This window comes from Xyrauchen texanus, chromosome 38 (assembly GCF_025860055.1).
Source record: "Xyrauchen texanus isolate HMW12.3.18 chromosome 38, RBS_HiC_50CHRs, whole genome shotgun sequence".
NCBI lineage: Eukaryota > Metazoa > Chordata > Actinopteri > Cypriniformes > Catostomidae > Xyrauchen > Xyrauchen texanus.
The window spans coordinates 34,914,848-34,928,106 of NC_068313.1; the positions used below are offsets into that span (position 1 = coordinate 34,914,848).

At 42.0% G+C, this 13,259-nt stretch overlaps 2 protein-coding genes across 5 annotated transcripts in view; both read right to left on the reverse strand.

Moving 5' to 3' along the window:
* Positions 1–1,651: 1,651 nt before the first annotated feature.
* Positions 1,652–7,040, reverse strand: LOC127631647 (L-aminoadipate-semialdehyde dehydrogenase-phosphopantetheinyl transferase-like). Its single transcript, XM_052109925.1, is given in 7 exon segments — positions 1,652–3,492; positions 3,573–3,641; positions 3,892–4,050; positions 5,387–5,508; positions 5,962–6,107; positions 6,109–6,200; positions 6,681–7,040. Coding segments are annotated over 7 exon segments (894 nt in total). The 5' UTR covers positions 6,825–7,040; the 3' UTR covers positions 1,652–3,330.
* A 3,813-nt stretch (positions 7,041–10,853) lies between these two features.
* LOC127631633 (glutamate receptor 4-like) overlaps positions 10,854–13,259 on the reverse strand; it is a 117,435-nt gene continuing 115,029 nt past the window's right edge. For 2 of the 4 annotated variants that reach the window (XM_052109906.1, XM_052109905.1), the window contains exon 16: positions 12,072–12,204. Coding sequence is in view for 2 of the 4 variants with exons in the window: in XM_052109904.1 (XP_051965864.1) it covers positions 12,040–12,204 (165 nt within the window). In the remaining 2 variants the exon portion in view is untranslated. Of the gene's footprint in view, positions 12,205–13,259 lie in introns of all 4 variants that reach the window. The other 2 variants (XM_052109904.1, XM_052109903.1) reach the window with 2 other exon arrangements.

The following is a 13,259-nucleotide window of genomic DNA, read 5'->3' on the forward strand; positions in this document are numbered from 1 at the left end:
GTAACGGGGGAGTGTGTCATAGATGAGCATGGGTGAGAAAATCATCTCACACACACAGATTCCAAATCATTTCTGTCTGTCTGTCTCTCTCCCCTTATGAACGCACTGCAGTTTCACAGTATTGAGTCTGCGAGGCATCTTTGGCCACTGCGGCTCTGAACTCCATTTTGGCTCCCGCAGGGCCTCTTTCACGGTTATAGCTCCGCTTCTGTGATTAACACATTAAATCAGGAAACTGGGGGATGGGCACAAGTCGTCTGGGAGAAAAGTCTGTTCGGTGACCCAGTAAATGTTGAATGTGTGTGTACACCTGTGTCCATATTGACAAAAACCCCAACATTTGTTCAAAGCAAGTTCACTGTCAGGCGAGTGGATTTCTCGTGACCCCTGTGAAAGGTCAGACCACATTTAGAGTTTCGTTCTCATGGGACAGTGATAAAGTTTTTTGCCCTTTGACTTTGTAAATACTTTCTGTAAGACAAACAGCCACATTCCCTCATTTAAGACAGTCTTGTATATTTGTCTTTTTGTCCAATTTTCACAGGACCAAGACGACTGACAAAGTGGGAGGTCACCGTTGCACTCTATCATAGTCCCATTCAAGGCAAGTCAGTTCACTTGACGGCCCTCTTTGGAACGCTCCTGGGCAGCTATTGTCTTTGTAAAGAAGCGGCATAAAAGTAAAAATTGAACGGGGGATAGATCTTTATAAATTGGGATTTAAGGGGGGTCTGTGTATCTCAGCGAGTATTGACACTGACTACCACACTAGAGTCGCCAGTTCGAATCCAGGGCGTGCTGAGTGACTCCAGCCAGGTCTCCTAAGCAACCAAATTGACCTGGTTGCTAGGGAGGGTAGAGTCACATGGGGTAACCTCCTCATGGTCGCTATAATGTGGATCACTCTCGGTGGTGCACGTGGTGAGTTGAAGCATGGATGCCGCGGAGAATAGCGTGAAGCCTCCACACGCGCTAGGTCTCCGTGGTAATGTGCTCAACAAGCCACGTGATAAGATGCGCGGATTGACGGTCCCAGGCAACTGGGATGCATTTGGAATTGGAAGTCCGGACTTCCCGTTGTAATTCCGTTGGGTTTTCCAATTTCTCCCATTCATTTTAATATCAGTGGTCTGTCTTGAACTAAATAGTTTCTGGCTCTATTTCTCATCAGGGCGTGTGGCTGCAGCGGTCATTCAGCATGAGGGGAGGGACCTTAATGCACAAATGAAGGGCAAAAAGAGCAGGAAGCAAATTCAAACCTTAAAGGTGCACTCGGTAACGTTTCGCTCGTGTCATCTTGGACGTACGGTGACACCTAGTGGTGTGGATGCTGCATCATTCAAAATCAATAGTTTCCAGTGTCAGACGCCATTGTAGAAATTCACTCTTCACAATCAGCCATGATTCATTTAATCCAAGAGTGAAAGTGTCCAATAACAGGACGGTTACTGAGATTGAGCGAGTGGTGTTCAGCTGGTCATGTGATTCCAAAATGGCCGCCCCCATAAGGGCGCCCCTGTCCCACGTAGGATAAAACAGCTTTTATACGGTCACTGATATCACAGGTGTCCTCACCTCATGTGAGCGGCCATGATTTAATACATATGTTTCAAATCACAATTCATGTCTTTAGGAGTAAAACTTTAATGGGAAAAACTGATTACAGAGTGCACCTTTAACTAGACAGAAAGAGAAATGCAGCGATTTGTTATAAGCTGAAACCTGCTACATGTCCAATGATAAAAATACACTGCAACAGATGGAGGAGAGAGAGAAAGAGAGAGAGACTTTGGGAGGTGTAGGTTAGCAAAATAAAACAACAACTTCCATAAAAGGGTAATTTTTTCCCCCTATGTAATACATTTTCATGTCTCCATCATTTATCTATTAATACACTGGATGAAATATAAACGTACAATTTGCAAACGGCCGTATTTCCTATTAAAACAGGATGTTGGGGACATACTGAAGAGCTTGTCCATTTTTATAAACACCAAATAAAAATATTGTCGTTTAAGAGCATTTATTTGCAGAAAATGACAACTGTTCAAAACAACAATAAAGATGCAATTTTTCAGACCCCGAATAATGCAAAGACATCAAGGTCATATACATTTTTAAACAACCCAATAATAATGTTTTGACTTGATTTCAACCCTGATTTTCAATCGCAGCTTTCATGTGTCTTGGCATGTCTCTACCAGTCTTTCACATCGCTGTTGGGCGACTTTATGCCACTCCTGGTGCAAACATTCAAGTAGCTCTGCTTTGTTTGATGGCTTGTGGCCCATCCATCTTCCTCTTGATCAGATTCCAGAGGTTTTCAATGGGGTTCAGGTCTGGAGATCGGGCTGACCATGACCGGGTCTTGATCCGGTGGTCCTCCATCCACACCTTGATTGACCTGACTGTGTGGCAGTCCAGCTGGACAAACCAATCCTCAGAGTTGGGGAACATTGTCAGAGCAGAAGGAAGGAAACCTTGTATGTGACTTGATTGGGGTGGCTGTGGTTGAGCGGGTCGGCTGCTAATCACAGGGTTGGTGGTTTGATTCCCGGCACACATGACTCCACATGCCGAAGTGTCCTCGGGCGAGACACTGAACCCCTTGGCAAGTTGCTCCCAATGGCAGGCTAGTGCCTTGCATGGCAGCTCTGCCGTCATTGGTGTGTGTGTGTGTGTGTGTGTGTTAGAATGGGTGATTGGGACACAGTGTAAAGCGCTTAACTAGCCCCCTACTGGGCAGGGAAAACAATTCAATATTGACCTATTGCTTACCCACACCTATCATATCACTTCAGACGACCCGGATTAAACCACTAGAGTCGTATGGATTACTTTTACGATGCCTTTATATGCTTTTCGTGTGTCAAAAATTTGGCATCCATTCACTTGCATTGTAGACCTACTGGAAGCATCTAAAAAACACGCCACTCCTGCACGAGACACTGTGAAAACATTGAGACATTGCGCGTCTCAATGATTGACACAAATAGCACGTTCAGTGCAAACCGTTCAGTTTCCAACAGACAACCTCACGCGGGCCACTGGAAGTTTCAAACAGGCCTGATTTGGCCCATGGGCCGCCTGTTGAATATGCCTGCTCTAAAACATTGTATCATGTTTGATCAAATTAGAGATATCTCCCAAAACATAAAAATAACCCAACACAAACCAAAATTCCCTTCTCTTTATTCCCATCCGGTTGAAGTGCCAAAGGCACTGCATAACAGCAATGACACAAAATAGCACAAAGAAAATAAAAAAAAGATGTCCTTTACGTCGCTCAAATATTCGGTTAAGGGGGCGCTCTTGCTGCTAGTTCAAGGGTCACCATTCGCTTTGCCTTAAAAGTGCTTCCTTTTTGCGCTGAAAACTCTCCCAGTAGGCGGGGTCCTCCTCTGATAGGGGCGTGGCTCTAGACACCAGATCACTGAAACTCAAGAGTGTGAAGGAGAGGGGCGGGGCCTCACGAAAACACCCATCATCCTCCTGTGAATGACAAAACGAAGCGTGATGTCGACCTCCAAAACGGTGCAGTATACTTCCATATGAATGTGGGTTAAACTCACTTTAGACGTGCAGATATCTGGCTTTCCCAGCGCCACGGTGACGTGATGGTCTTTGTCCAATAAGCTCTCCTGGTCATTAAAACAAACAAGGAAAACAATAGCAGAATATCAGCAAACAAATCAAACAAACCTGTCACATTCTCACAACCGCAACAGACTGTGGGGGGTCCATGCAGAGTCTGCTATTGTAGTTCTGTTGTAAAAATACTCATGATGCCTCTGTGCCATATTAAAAGGTATAAACACACCTTTTAGAGGTAAATATGCAGAATAGAAATGAATAGAATAAACCTTTGTCTGAACACACACACACACACACCTCAAATATCCAGTCCTCCTCTTCATTGTCCAGGTACATTCGTGTCTGCCGGTACACTTGACCTTCTTGCATCTGATTGGGCGAGATGTGAAACTCCACCCTCTGCAGGTCGAAGCCCAGCCCTGTGCCAATCGCTTTGATAAAGCTCTCCTTCAACGCCTTGACAGACAGAGAAACCGACCAATCAGAGGTAATCAAGGAGCAAATAATAAACTGACATAATGCACAGTGAGAAAATGTCACAGTTGATGTGTAAATATGTGCTTTTGAAATACAGCGCGACCAGTGTAGTCCGATTCCTGAACAAATGATTCTAATGAGTCAGTTCTATTGAATCTACAATGCAAAACACACAGTACTAGCAGTGTAGTCCGATTTCCAAATAAATGACTTTTATGAGTTGATTCTTTTGTAGATACAGCGTGAAACAATCAGCGTGACCAGTGTAGTTAGAATCCCGAACAAATGACTCTTATGAGATGGTTCTTTTGAATCTACAGCATGAAAGACACAGCGCGACCAGTGTAGTCCGATTCCCAAACAAATGACTCTTATGAGTCGGTTCTTTTGAATCTACAGCATGAAAGACACAGCACAACCATTGTAGTCTGGTTACTGAACAAATGACTCTCATGCTGTAGATTCAAAAGTACCGACTCTTGAAAGACACAGCACGACCAGTGTAGTCCGATTCCCAAACAAATGACTCTTATGAGTCGGTTCTTTTGAATCTACAGCATGAAAGACACAGCGCAACCAGTGTAGTCCGATTCCCAAACAAATGACTCTTATGAGTCGGATCTTCTGAATCTACAGCATGAAAGACACAGCACGACCAGTGTAGTCCGATTCCCAAACAAATGACTCTACAGCATGAAAGACACAGCATGACCAGTGTAGTCCGATTCCCAAACAAATGACTCTTATGAGATGGTTCTTTTGAATCTACAGCATGAAAGACACAGCATGACCAGTGTAGTCCGATTCCCAAACAAATGACTCTTATGGGCCAGTTCTTTTTAGTGGATCAAAAATATGTAATATATAGTTGATTTTTTTTTATTTTTTTAATGCAAAATATTTTCTTTTAGGGGTCGTCTCCTCCTAGCATTGTCATCTTAACATAAAAACAATCAAAGAAGTCTGTAGTACGTGTTCAATTGGAGTGTGTGCGGAGGCTTTGAGTGTGCACTGAAGTAATGGGGACTGACCACATTCTCACCTTGGGTACATTTTTATTCCAGTATATGAGAGTGTGTGTGCGTTTATAAGAGTCCTCAAATGACCACAGACTGCCATAACTGAGTCATGCTGTAGTGATGAGATCACATCGCCATGGAAACAGTGATCAAAATTGGAACAGTTTCATCCAGCACAATTTCTCTCCCGCTGAGAAATGGTTATAGATGCGTGTGCGGTCTCGTTTATTGGCCTCCTTTCAGAGGGAGTTGATGATGGTGGTGATGCTACAGGAAGCAGCGGTTGTCATAGTTACCCAGTGCCTGTAGAAATGATCAAGTTGGTCCCAGTCTGAACCAGCTGCCCGAATGTTCGTCCACTCCAGATCCGTGAACTGACGATTCATGATACGGAAAAATTCCGGCACAGAGCTGCTACCTGGTACACACACAAGCACATACACAAAAGCACTTTTGACATATTTTACTCTATTGAAGAGGGTTTTTTTCATGAGCTAAAATATTAAATATTTTATATACTACAGATTTACATTTTAACAAGTAGAACCAGAAATTACATATTATGAAAATGATATTACTCTAACTGAATAGTCTTCCAGTCTGCTGCACTGTAGAGGAGTCAAGTCAAAACACAGGTAAAGAGCAGCACCTGGTGGCCACTGATGGAACTGCAGTGTCTGTCTGAGCTGGTTCACTTATTGTTTACAATTACGAGAACTGTCACAGATCAGGCTACTTAAAAACTGACCTAATGCACAGAAGATATTTTTTCCTATAATTTTATAACACTATCTCCAAATCGGATGTGACACGATAAAGCAAAAAGCAATATCTCTTCCATGTTAATCGCTCCAGTGTAGTGAGCGTGTACCTGGTCTGGTGGTCTTCATCACGTCTACGCCCACCTGGCGTCTGGGTGCTGCTGCCAGCACGGCATAATCTCCCTGGTGGGACACGTTGAAGTTCCAGTGTGTGTGGCTGGGGTGGGGCTTGTGGTAGCTGAGGGGCGTGGCAAGTAGGGTTTACCCGTGCTGTTCTTTCCAGTCGAAACCCGTCCCAGACAAAACCCAACTTCTCACACACCAGCTTTCTGATCAGAAGCCGTCCAGCCTAGAGTGAACACAAACACACACAAGTGTGAAAACAGCCAACAGATGCATTTTAATTTGCAGTGTAAAAATAGCGAGGATCACTCTTACTTGAGAGGAAGTGACATATACACCAAAAATCGATAATTCAAACTTTATTAACTTTAAAAAATCACGTCCTGCCATGTAAGTAAATGATGAGAGGATGAATTAACCCTTTAAATGTGAGTGGAAGCCACGCCCTCTTTTGGGAGTAGCCCTGCCCTCTTTGGACTTGCAGCTAATGCTATACCATACTAAGTCATTGCAAAATGACTCAGATAAGTGAAGTTAGTTCCGAGATAAAATTTAGCAGCATTTGCTTGCAGATGCCATTTGCTTTAATGTTTTGTATCTAATGCAATTACATTGATATCTATCTATCTATCTATCTATCTATCTATCTATCTATCTATCTATCTATCTATCTATCACGTCACCAAAGTCTCATGCATTAACCCACCATTGCAGATTTCGCATCTTTGGCGAAAACGAACTGTCCGATTCGTTCTTTCTCCTCCGGCTGAATGCACCGGGCCGCCAATGTCCATTCTGAACGGGTCGGAACCCACGAACCGCAGCGGAACGCCCACCGGACCCCGTCCATGTCTGACACCTGCCTCTCATCCACCCCAGTACAGTCAATGACAACTCCTGTTCCTCTCCTACAGTGTTACTAGAGACAGATATAACTAATTATTATTACTAAATTCAAATATTACAATATTAACTTATAATACATAATTATACGTATTAAATATACTGTCGTCGCTTATGCAGATTACTTTCTCTTGAGCGTTTCATCTCTGCGCTTGTACATGTGTTCTACTGAACAACACATGAATCCGGAAGTGCGTGGGCGGGGCTGAGCAGCATACAACTCAGCTGATTGGCTGAGGGAGGAGGCGGTAACGTTCGTTGGCCAATAGCGAATGGATCCTCTCATTGTCGGAAGTATTCGGAACTGTTCGGCATTGTTCGGCGGCGCGGTGGAGGAGGAGTTGGACGCTTGTGAATGGAGTGGACGATGCCACCTTTCGCCACCGGTGAGTGTTTGGATATTTAAATAAAAATTGAGACAACATTTTGTGAGGCATTTTGTGGTATTCTACAAGGAGGTAGTGTAAATATTTAGCTTTTTTGAGTTGTCATTTATAATTTTGTTTATTTGGTAGTAGGCATCAAAAGCTCTAATTCCAGACACAACAATAATATTTTATTTATGCCATTATAAATCGCGTTTATGCAAAACATGATGACATTGGTGCATATACAAACATTTTCTAAGGGTGTAAATGTGGTTATATAGAATAAGACAACATTTATAATTTATATAAATATGGCCAAGTTGTAGTTGTGTATGTGTATCGTAATAGATATAACATTATGGAGTAACTATGTTATCCATTGTAAATTAAATGGTAAATAAGTGTTTTTTTTCTTTCATTATTATTTCTTGTGCCCAGAGAACTATGTACAACAGAGTTATATTCTTTCATGCATTATGGACCCTTTTAACAGCCTGTGAGGATGCATTTATTCCTTAATTTAGCAGCTTAAATCCAGCATACTTTTTATATTTAACATTTTTAATGATCTAATGTAAATTTATAGCATCACTCCTTGTGTTGTTACACCCTGAAATACGTTTAACCTAGTCTCATTGAATGAACGTTACTATAACTACATTTTTGCAAACTGACTTTTAAGTTTTGCAGTTTCCTGGTGAATTGAACACTAGAGGTGCTACAACAACTGTGCGTTTTATTCACTTTCACTCAAATCACGACTACAACGGCTTATTATTTGTTTATAAACACTTATTTTGTGCACTATTACTCACACACTGCTATGTTGTGATATTGAAACACTTTTACTCTAATGCATCATTTGAAAAACAACACATTTAACACTTGTATTACAGACCCACCTACTTTTATACACTTATTAGAATGTGATTAGCTTGTGCGGTAGCTCACCTGATAAAGGGTTGGACTTGGCAGACCGCTGTTCGAGCCCAGCCAAATACGCAAGCTGACACGTGAGATGAGAGTGACATAAAAGCGCCACGAAATGACTTGGTTGCTTCAGAAAATGAGCTTTTCATGTCTTATTTGATTGTTCCACTCAATCGGTTAGGTTTCGGTGTTGGTTTTTAGGGCATTTGCATTTAGGACACTATTGGTTAGGTTTAGGTTACAGTTTTAGGATAGGGAGGTACAAAACCTCCATCTAATAATCACCTTAAAATCTGATTACAACACCATTTTACTCGCTTTTGGCTCCCCCTACTGGACATTGTAATAGGAATCTGCAATGCGAAATGAAGCATGCAATTTCTTTTTGAAAATATGTTGCCACGGTCACGTTATATTCAGATCAGGCTGTTTACTTTAATATTTCAAACCCATAAATGTGAAACGGGTTCCATGAAGACACATTGTGTGCAAATAAAGCTGTTTTGTATTTGTTTGCTGCCCCAGGAGACCAGGTGATCTGATCCTGCTGTCCTTTCCCACGGGGTCAGGAGACGGTGTGACATCTTTGTGACCCTCTGAAGGACCTCATCATGCTGTAGAGCATCACTCATCTCCAGGGTGACAGAATTCTCTTTCCTACCTCTCTTCATACCTCTACGCCTCCTTATAACACAGAAACCTCACATCAGACACCAGACATGTCAGGCACCAGCACTCTTCCACTAACATTAAAAATGTTTTGCCTTAAAATCCATTTCTTTTTAGCCGCAGCCAATCGGCAACATCTATTTCGGCAACTCTCCATCATGGATTTCCTTCAGATGAAGCACCTAAAGAGGAAGAGAGAGTAACTACGGTGTGAAGGTGTGTTTAAAAACAAAGATTTAAACAACATTTCTTAAAAAAAAGAGCAAAAATCAAGGTTACAGTGAGACACTTACAATGGAAGTCAATGGGTAAACATTAAAATGCATAAACATAAAAATTGCCCAAAAGTTTCAGAAGTATACACACAGGGGGGTCTGGGTAGATCAGCGAGTATTGACGCTGACTATCACCCCTGGAGTCGCGAGTTTGAATCCAGGGCATGCTGAGTGACTCCAGCCAGGTCTCCTAAGCAACCAAATTGGCCCGGTTGCTAGGGAGGATAGAGTCACATGGGGTAACCTCCTCATGGTCACTATAATGTGGTTCTTACTCTCGGTGGGGCGCGTGGTGAGTTGTGCGTGGATGCAGGGCTGGACTGTTAATCTGGCGTACCGGGCATTTTCCCGGTGGGCCAACGCACTTTGAGGCCGATCAGGGTAGGACTGGCCATCGGGAGAACCGAGGTGTCCGATGGGTTGGCTGTGAAACGGGCCGACATAAGCTAAAAGGATCTGCCTCGTTATGCAGAACAAACCACAAAACAGCTCCACGATATGCAGAAAAGGAACATTTTTGGGCCAGTTGCTATGTAAAATCCCAGGTCGAATTCTCTTCCCAGTCCAGCCCTGCATGGATGCCACGGAGAATAGCATGAAGCCTCCACATGTTCTATGTCTCCGGATTAGCATCTCAGACACAGAGGCAACTGAGATTCGTCCTCCGCCACCCGGATTGAAGAAAGTCACTACGCCAACATGAGGACTTAGAGCGCATTGGGAATTGGGCATTCCAAATTGGGGAGAAATGGGGAGAAAAGACACAAAATGTAAACAATAAGCATTTTAACATGATATAAGTGTGTACTAACCTAAGTTATATCCAACTTTACAACTCTGTTGCCATGACAGTGTATCGCCGTAAACCCTGAAATGATTTAAACACTTTTACAGCTCAAATAATCTACAAGATTTAACAGAAGAATTAATGTTAGTGATTTTATAAAATCATAAACTTCACATTTCTGCCTCCAGATATTGGCACCATTGACTTCCATTGTAAGTGCCTCAATGTAACCTCTATTTTTGCTATTCTTAAAGAAAAGGAGCGACGAATTGAACTTATTTTTTGTGGGAATCAACATTTAGCCACAAATGCTGTCGTTTGAGCTTAACTTGTCTTGAGCACAAATTAAAAGTAATTTTACAATGAAAAATAGGCTTCATTTTCTACATGCAAAATATCATTTCTTATTTCTTTCTTTTGATTTTGGGGTGAAAATGCTCTAGACATGATTCGTGAAATACAACCCAAATTACATCGATGTTTTATTTCTAAAATATAAGAGAAGAAAAAACGCAATAGTTCTTAGTTCTTCTTAAAACATCAGATTGTAAATCCTTTTTTGGCTCATATTGGAAGAGTGTATTAGTCAAAAATGATGTCATAATGTAAAAGTGAAGTTTAAGATTCCATTTATTTGATAAATGTAAAGCAAACTAATGTCTCTCTCTTTGGCGTAGGCCCCGTCCGGCGGTCCGAGGGAGTTGTACCTGGAACCGTCATGTCTTGCCGGAGATAGGCGGCAGGGGCGAGGAGCCTACCCCAGTGCGGGACAGGGCTCAACTGGTGGTGGTGGGGTGGTGGAGGTTGCCTGTGTTAGCACACTGAAACAGCAATGTGATAGATTGTGAGCAGACTTCTAAAGCAATGGCTTACATACGATTGGCTAGGAATTACCCAGCTAATGATGTACAGCTGCTAGTCTTCCCGCTAGAACTACGCTGCGCTTACATTTCACATAGACTCAAGTCTGGCTCATTTTCCATTCCCATTATCCCCCAAATCATGAATGAATCAAAACGTGTATTTATTGTATAAATGTTCCAGTTTTATTTGAATTGGTGGGTACAAAGAGAAAAACAAAGTAACGCTAAAACAAAACCAAACACCAAATGTGAGACTACGACCCTCAAGTGCAATGCGGTGTCAACATCCAACACTCGTAGTGTGTTTGTGTGCACGGGTGTTTTTACGAGTGAAATGTGTGGACATTCAGTGAAGACAAAGACATACACACTGCATTACATTAGTTATCAAAACAGAACTTGTAACAGGACAGATGCCATGGCCATGGTTTTAGTCAGATATCCCTCGATTATATAGACTCAGTTCTTTATATATATAATACTGTGTGTTTATAAAAGATATCTTAAATATAAGGTTTTCATATAATCGTTATTGCAATGATTTATTACCTAAGATGCTTTATAAAAGAAGTGTGTTCAGCTTCACTACTGGTCTATATACATCAGTCCAAAAAGCAAGCAGCTTCTGAACAAATCTCAATGATATCTGATGTTTTCCCAAGATGAACAGAGCTCCTGAGAGAATATCTACATACTTATGTTTAGTAATTACAGCTAGTGATTGTGGACCATGTCATAAATATGTTTTTTTTTACTCTTCTTTTTCTTGAAAACTCTGAGAAGGACATGTGTGCGTGACTCGAGGGAGTTAATGCGTCTAATGCAGGTTTGTTGATGTTGGTGCCACCAGGGAAAGACAGTTGAATGGGAAAGCACATGGTCTTAATGTTTACAGTTTACTGGTCTCCTACGTGATTTTTTGGACAATTCTTATGCGATGATGTTTGTCCCCAAAGTTAGGTTTCATGATAAGGCATCATGGGTCCTTGATGATGCTCCGTCTTCGCAAAGTCAACACTCAAGCTTCAGGGCACGCCCAATAAAAACATTTGTATGTATGCCGTCCTTTTAGTCCAACCTTGGACGCCATTTCCAAGTCACAGAGGGACTGTAACGGTGTGATTTTATAAAAAAAAAAAAAGTTTTTTGATGGTCTGTCCAAGCCCTCGTACAGTTAAGCCGGTGACGGCGAGGTTCTCCCATGGTCACGTGAATCAGAACTTCAGTATTGTGGTAAGATGGTTTAAGGCACAAAGTGAGTTTTTGGTTTCTACGGGAGGTTGGAGGACACCACAGCAAGGGCGCGGCCATGTCGGAAGGAGGGGCAAGAGTGCACGGCCTTAGGGCAGTCTGGTGTCAGGACACGCCCATTTTCCCCCAGGCTGCCCGTGATTGACACGCGGGCCTTGTTTCTCATGGCCTCTGAGAAGGTGAGCTAGAGAGGGGGCGGGATGAAAGGCGTAGTCAGAACATATGGAACTCTCTCTGTTACATTTTTAGAATTTACATTTAGGCAAACGCAACAGTGACATCACAATGAAACCATTCAACACATTCGCAATATCTAAAAGCTCAACAGATCACAAGCCGCCACAAACAAATACAGAAAACATCTCAAATATTCAACATTGCTAGACATCTGCATTTCTAACACACACATGCAGCCCTTCGTTTAAATTATGGGAGTTCTGTTGGTATATTGATAGGTTTCTAATTGTAAATGATGAAATGTACAATGTAATGTCCCATAACAGTCAACACTTTATATGTTCATACTGCTACTTTATATGTTTCAAAACTTACAGGCCAGTCTTATATTTAGCCCAAGTGTTATTAAGTATCAGTACAGCATTATAGATTGGTTTGTTGATATCAATACACAGCAAAACATCATGAAACCAGCAGCTATTTGATCTATAATGCTTTACTCGTACCACATAGCGTAACTAACTAATGGTTCTCAACTGGTTTTGCTTCAAGAGTATACATTGGACATCAAGAAGAGACCCTAAACCGCATCAGCATTGTTTATCAAACAAAAGTAAACTAAATAACCTTAAAAATAGCTTTTAGAAATGCTAAATTGGGGGCGTGCTGAGTGACAGAGCTATGCCTCCTAAGCAACCAAATTGGCCTGGTTGCTAGGGAGGGTTGAGTCACATGGGGTAACCTCCTCGTGGTGGTGATTAGTGGTTCTCGCTCTCGTCAACGGTGTTAAATAAATGTGATGGCTATGAAGATGGCATTTAATAAATCTTATTGTTTATAAATACAATAAAATTAACTGATTTATTTTATGAATTCAATATAATGATCCTCTTTTTTTTCTCCTCAATTCCCAATGCGCTCTAGGTCCTCGTGGTGGCGTAGTGACTCACCTCAATCCGGGTGGCAGAGGACGAATCTCAGAGACCGTCAAGCCGTGCATCTTATCACATGACTTGCTGAGCGCGTTACCGCGGAGACAAGGTGCATGTGGAGGCTTCATGC